Source organism: Atta cephalotes, assembly GCF_000143395.1.
Source record: "Atta cephalotes unplaced genomic scaffold scaffold00010, whole genome shotgun sequence".
In the NCBI taxonomy this organism is placed as follows: Eukaryota; Metazoa; Arthropoda; class Insecta; order Hymenoptera; family Formicidae; genus Atta; species Atta cephalotes.
The window spans coordinates 1,864,939-1,872,855 of NW_012130074.1; the positions used below are offsets into that span (position 1 = coordinate 1,864,939).

General features: G+C 27.7%; 1 protein-coding gene across 1 annotated transcript in view; it reads left to right on the forward strand.

Moving 5' to 3' along the window:
• The window catches only part of LOC105627702 (pikachurin-like), a 151,139-nt gene that overhangs the window by 11,890 nt on the left and 131,332 nt on the right, over positions 1 to 7,917 (forward strand). The window contains exon 2 of the mRNA XM_012208979.1: positions 6,100 to 6,216. Coding sequence (XP_012064369.1) covers positions 6,100 to 6,216 — 117 coding nt within the window. The remainder of the gene's footprint in view (positions 1 to 6,099; positions 6,217 to 7,917) is intronic.

Consider the following 7,917-nt stretch of genomic DNA (forward strand, 5'->3'; position numbering starts at 1 on the left):
CGCCATGAAAATAATGCTGGTTTTTCCCATACGGCCAGTTTTTCGTAAAGAGTACACACGATCGAATCGGATATTGGAATTTTCAATGTTCTGTCTAGGAAGGGGATAACTATGGAAGAACATAGTGCATCGAGGTGTAACGATCTGCGTGATTCATTCGCAGAACGCAGCGCGATTCAGATTCGGCATGTATGCATTGTTGCACATTAAACAATCTCGTTTCTTTCAGTATTATTCCTATTTGCATTTTATTAATCGTTAGCGAGATTGTTAGGCAAACCCTAATTTTAGGCACGCCTAATTTTACATTTGCCAATTCCACTTTTTACATTCGTTTTTTTTGTCGTTATGGAATGTAATGTAAACAAATACTGTATTTGATTACTACATTTGAGACATCTATGGGATGCTAGCAATGCGTAATTCATCCATTATGTAAATGAGAGATTCTGTATATGTATAAACTCTAGTATAACATCAGTGTACAAGCATATGATAAACACACTTGTTTGCTATTCAATTAGGGCTTCTATCTCAACATAGCAAACATATAAGAAGCTATTAAAAAAATTTAAGTTACTTTCACAGGCTTTGAATATAAGATCGATATAAAATATTTACTCTATTCGTTTTATAATGCTCTTTAAAGTATATGAAAAATTTATGCACGATTTAATATTTAATATTAAGAAGAAAATATTTGGGAGAGAAGCAAATCACTCTGTAAAACAGTCGCTATTGCCTATTTATTAGATTGTACTTGTTAAATTTCATGCGTGGATTAATAGTAATTCTGGTTTGTTAATCATTTTACAGAAAAAAATATATCTGCGGAAATAAAAATTTATATGGTTGTACTCTATGTACTCACTTAAAACACATAACTTTCTATTTATTAAATGGCAAAAATGGCAAAAACATGTTGGCTGAAAAAACTTGAAATATATTCATTAAAATTGAAAATTAGAAAAATAACCTAGTTGATTAAAAAGTTTTCACAAATGGAACGATAACATAGAAATATTTTAATTATATGTATCGTTGTGCGGTCGGCTGGCTTTATATGAGGTCCACTTAGTAAGCACTTTCGTTAAACTAAAATTAAGTGTGAAATATACGCATTAAGTATGCATATGTGCAAATTGAAAAGTCCGCATACAAATTGAATGCGCTTTATTTTCATTCGCAATACCTGCCCAAAAGATGAGCTCGGTTGAAAATTGTTCTAAAATTTTACTGCATTCAAAGTAATGCACTTTTTTATTGAATTTTTATTGCTCCTGCTCTGTTCCTATCCAATCGCACTTTATGTTAAAACATTTCGCAATATGTCGCTATTTTGACTATTCCACGAAAATGAGAAATATATCATTATATTACGAATATGTAAAACTAAACTATTGACGTAAAAACTAAATCGTTGCTTCATCTACAGTTCTTTTCACAATTGTATATTACGATTTAGTAGTTACTTTTAAATTATTATCGCGCGCACATGAATATAATCGTGATTGTTATTTTTTTAACAAATTAAATTATTAGTTTTAAATATTAAAGTGAATTGCTATAATATATTGTTTTGTTATTTTTATTATTATCCATCATATTATTCTTTTGTATAATTTATTTACAATTATTAAAGATATTATTTTATAAATAATAGTAAAACAAATAACCCTTTGAAGATCAAATATTTTTAACAAAATAATAACTTATAGAAGATCTTGCTTCTTAAAAGTTTTCGGGGATTGCTGAATTTAATTTTGGTCTTAGAATTTTAAAATTTAAATTAAAGAAAAATAATATGACTATTGTGAAACTCAATTTTCTTGGTATTTCTGAATTTGAATCTTGTCTGAAAATATCGAATTTCAAAAGGATAGTAACCTCTATGAAGGAATATCTAGTTTCACAGGGTTTATAATCAGAATTTCTGAATGCTAATCGTTTGCATATTTGAAAGTCACTTTAAAAATCAGTGCTAATCGTTTGCATATCATTGATGAGCTTCGAATAAAGGAAATCTTGATGTTATTTTGCAATTAAAAACTTTCTAAAACCGAATTATAGCAATCAAATAATTTAAAAAACATTTTGTTTGCCATATTGAATCTATCATTTAAAATTTTTATTTTTGATCTCAGATTCGAATAAAGCATTATTAAATTACCCAATAACCAAGTTTCATAAAAATTGAATGAGCAATTTATAAAATAAAAGGAAATAACCTCAAACGGAATCGCCAGGGCTAAATCAAAGGATTAAAAAAAAATAAAGCCAAATATATAAGAAGGGCAACGAACTAGAAATACAAAAACAAAACAAATTAAATTATAAAACTCTAACAATTACAATACAAACGTTTTGATACCGATCGGGTCATTCTCAATGTTAACAAAATTCTTAAAATTTATCGCTTAATAAAAATTATCCAAAAAATTATATAAATACATGTTAAATTCTGAAATGCTCTCCAAAAATGTAGTCGTTTAGTTCTTCTGTGGATCCCACGAATAGTAAGGGCATATTTTCTATATATTCTTATAAAAAATTGTCTTATTATAAAATGTTGTCCAAAGATAAAATTCTCATTGTCGTATAATATTAAAATTCCAGCAAGGTAGAAATAACCATAAAAGAATCTATAAAGAGATCTCAGAAAGTAACCATAACAATTTGAGTTCACATAATTGTGCAATTGTGTAATGAAAAAAAGATGTTTCATAATTACCGTATTCAATATTTTATTTCGAAGATTATTCAAATAAAAAATTTTGATTGATAATGTCGAAGCCAAGTTTTTCAATTATAAGGCGATTAAATTGATCAATGCTATCGTAGTTATTGATTCATACAGTTCAAATAACATCTAACAGATCTTTAATTAATTTTATCTTTTAATTCCTTATAGATATCACATACATTATTCAATCTACTAAAATATGTTCTTACTGGATCTGTGAAATGTTATATTTATTTATAATTTCATTAATTTGAGTTTTTAACTACTGAAATTTGTATGTATGATATAATTCTTACGGATCCATTACTTCAAATTAAAATACAAAATTCCGAAATTCGTGTATTTTATGGTGAAATAATTTAACGTACTGATACGATGCGCAGCAGCGGAATTGATAATTCGACACAATAACATATCCTTCATTGATTTGTAAAATACGGATATTTTCAAACAAATATTTATCACTAGACAATATTTAAAATAATTAATTAAAAAAAATAATTATATAATACTATTAAAAAAATAAATCACAAATATCAGAATGAAATAATTAATTTACAATTTTCATATTCTGTTATTTCAATTTTTAAATAAACTGATTTTTGTTGTTAAAGATCAAATGAAATATCTATTTTTCATTAAATAGTTGTCACTTAGATAAGTTGATGAATCGTGTATATATTTTTAATATAACATGCATACGATGTACATTTTTTCCTATCTTATTTTTTTCGCATATTATCGCATTGTAACGTATTATGCGTAGTTTTCGATATATTTATAAAAAGGACTGCCAGCATGCATTGCAATACTGATTAATTTATTGCTAGTTATAAAACGTTTGCAGTAAATTTTAACGATGCAACGACGGTTACATGACATAAAACGTCAGCATTGAAATTTTTAATCGTATTGGGCGTTCGTACTGAACGAATGTTAATTACTGAATTGTTTTACATATGACTTGCTAAATAATTGTAGTTTAATAACTGCACATATATTTATGAATATATTAAATATAAACAAAATGAGAAAAAAAGAGAGAAACAATTATATAAAAATATTGTTAAAATACTAGATTTTGCAATAAACATAATTAAATAAGTTATAAACATAACTAAATAAGTTAAATTTGTTATTGTCGTCGATACTTCAATTATATTGTACATTATGTTTATATACTCATCATTATTAAAAAAAAAAATTCTTTCGTCATGTACAAGATTTAATTCTTTGTTTTACAGCAGAATTAAAAATTAATTATTACGCTGTTATCCTGAGTCTTATACGTCTTTCACGATTTAATTTTATTTTTTGTAAATTTGTGTTGTGACGTTAGATTAAATAACAAAATAAAATCGCAACGGAGGAAACAGTTTTATGCTGCAGTTGGCTTGATGACATTTAGTTGCCTGTGCAATATAATATCTTTTTCTCGTCGTAAATTTCATGCAACTTCTCTTTACTCGGTATTATTGTGATATGTCGATAAAAAAAATATATCTACATGAAACACAGCGACTAAAATGTTACGCAGAGCAATAAGCAATAAGAGCTTATTTATATTAATAAGAGCAATAAGAGCTTGCGGGAATTTGCCTCACAATTTATAAAATAGCAAAAGGTAAATAATTAATATACAGGATGGACCATAGTATAACTGTCAATTCTCAAAATAAAATGAACAATATGAAATAACTTAAAAATTTATTTCTTGATACATAAATAGAAAATAGAATGTATATATGAGTATATTTGATAATGCGTTCAACAGCTCAGTGAACGCTCAATGATTCTTTATTATGATTGGTTTTTACAGTTATAGGCTTTCTACAATAAGCCATTATCTAAGCTTTAAATCTTAAGCCATAAAAAATTGACCAATCGACTGTGCTTAATCAATTTCTTAAGACTCAACGGCTTAAGATTTAAAACTTGGGTAATAGCTTATTGTAGAAAGCCCATTATATTGTTAGGTCCCTATTCTGTAACTCTTAATTAGCGAATAAAAATAATGCGTTACTTGTAACGTTATTATCGTTATAAATTATTTTTTTTTACAACCGATTAATAAGGGTATTTTTAAGGTATCTTTTTTTATAACAATAGTGAATTTTACAATTACTTTTTATAGTTTGAAACTTATTTATGACATTTTTTTGTGTATTCAATCTCAATCTCTGCCCTCTGGTCGGTATCATAATTTGTTCTTACTTCAAGATCGTTTTAAGTAATGTTTTAAGATGCTAATATGGCTCTATGATTGGTTTAAGATGATGTTTTAAGAATGCCATAAATCAATCACTGTGAAAGCTATATTAATATAAGAACAAGTTTTATAAATATCAGTCTTTAAGTTTAATGATGCATGTATAATATTCTATAAAATTTATTATGAAAAATATCCTCTCAGTCGGATTGTGTTTTTAGATCAAAAATTTAATCGGTGGTTTGTAAAATGTATATAAATTCATTTTGAAATATTATATGTACAAAGCTCGAACCAAAAAAACATTTTTCTTCTTAGTTGTGTTTTTACATATTAGTTTAGTGTGTCATTATTGTTTATTGATATTTGCTTTTATTAATATTTAAACAAAAGATATTGCAAAAATTTTTGGTTGATCTTGTTTTAGTATTAAAAAGATAACGCGCGAAAAAATAACGATAACGGTAATGAATTTTGAAAATCAGTAACTATTTGCTTTTTGACTCGGTAATTATAGATATAGTTACTTTTTTAAAAAGTAACTTTCCATTCCTTGCTCGATAGTGTCAGTGTATTGTTATTACGAAGTCTTTTTTTTATCATGTATACATAACTCGCAATAATGCTGCGCAACAACAATGTATAACGATATTATTACTGACATTAAGAGTTAAGTTCTATAATAGGCAAGCTGTAAGTATCATAATAAATTAACCAATCATAATCGATTATTTTTTATAGTCGATCATATTTAACTATTGATTCGCTCATTTCTTACAGTTTATGACTTGCGACCCTAATGTAGAACAGGTTTTACTGAATAGAACCTTTACAGATTCAGTAAAAAACTGAAAATAAAACTACTTGTATTAAAAAATCGTAATGAGTAGCACTGAAAACGAAAGTGCAGGTATAAGAGTACGTCTATACTATAATTTTTATATGAATCGATTTTGCGGAGTCCAAAAATAGCATTGTGTAAATACGCTATTAGGGATGGGAACGGAGAATGCGCGAACAGTTGCGTTTGCAACTCATCGCCGCCGTCTGTTCCGATGTTTCTCCCTTTGTTCGCCACTTCGCGCCACCTCGAATTCCCTCGGTACGCATAACTTACTCACGTCCCCGTTTCCCTATCGTGTTTCAGGAAGATGCGGGCACGGATCGCCCTGCGAGCAGCTCTGTTACGAACTCCACGATGGCATGTACGAGTGCGATTGCAGAGACGGCTACATACTTCATAAAAATGGATACAGCTGTGCTGGTGAGTGTGACTCGATTCGATCTTTATCCCGCTTTGCAATTCGCATTCATGACGGGCGACATCTTTGATTTCCCTAATAAAATTTTGCGTTGCACCGCGCCGGCAAAACTTTTTGATGCGACGCCCGTATTGTTTCCAAAGCGACGCTCCTGTCTGTCGCTGCTGTTGAATCCCTCACTTGATTCCCAGAGAGCTTTGTTCCAGGAGTATTCTTCAAGCGCGAATTGTTATTATCTCTGAACTGTTGGTAATATTTTTTTTTATAACGCTATTGCAGTTTCACTAGGTTGGAAATCCATCAAAAGTTTGAAAGTTTTAGAAATATGTTTCGATAATTTTTATAGGTTTTTAGTTTGCAGTTATCTCTATCTATATGGAATATCAACTCAAAAGCTTTACAGCAAAGGTATCTTTTATATACCTCGATTAAAATCACTATTATTAATAACATGTTGTATACAGAAGTTACGCATTTCGCGAATTATCTCATTTAGATCCATTATTAGAATGTCAATATTACGCGAACATTGCAGTTTATTTCATGAAGACGAGGAGCAGCCTAATACAGTAGGAAGTTTTCAGTTTACTTCATCAAGACAAGGAGCAGCCTAATACAGTAGGAAGTAAACTGCTATGTTGTCATTCTAATAATGGATCACGAAATATTGTCATTCTAATAATGGATCTGAACACTAAGATAGCTTGCAAAACGCTTAGCTTCTTTATAGTAGCCGTGGAAGTCTCAATAGCATTAACATATTGTATATTGATTATTTTTTTATTTAGTGGCATTTGGAAATGTTATGGATGTGGATTTAGTCACAATTTTTTGAAAAAAAAAAACAAATAGAAATCACACAAACAAATATTAAACGACATGAGCGCGTTAAGTAGTTTATTATAATGATATTTTTAAAAATAATGAAGATTAATTAATATATATTAATATAACGCTTTTTTATTATGGGTTTTCGAATAAAATTGCATATTTAAAGATTCATAAAGAATAGTTATTGAAAAAGAATGAAAACAATATCCATTTTAGATCAATTTATATCTTCTTCCGGCTGGGATATAAAAACACCCTGTTATTCTCGAGTTAATAAATATAGAACAATTTAGCCTTTATAACTATGTCCAACATTTCCACTTTAGCTTTTATAACACTCAATCAAAGTTTTTAGCTGTTCATTAATCGAAAAAAAAATTTTCGATATATTTTTTAATTTATATTCTGTTCTATCGGACATAGGTGTGAATGGGGGGACTGTAAACACTTAAAGAAAAAATTAAATAATGATGATTATTTATTAATTAATAGATCTTTATTCAAAAAATACTTTTATTAATAATTATTTAGCTTTAAATTTATTAAAGTTATTAATATTCATATGTCATCAATATAATTTATAATTTTAAAAAGCAATATAAACAACGTAAACTATACATAATTTAAAAAAAATAAAACCTATCGTTTGGAGTTACCTGCCATGCGGAGCAAATCAATTTCATTTTTTGTTTAAATTATAATTTATATTAATAATATATTAATTTAATAATATATTAATTTATATTAATATTAATTATTTTAGTTTAAAGCTAATATTGTTTGAATAAAAATTTTTATAATTAAATAATCATTGACTATGTGTCCTTATTTTTTCCTTAGCTATTCGCACTTCTTGCATTCTCTCTCTGTCT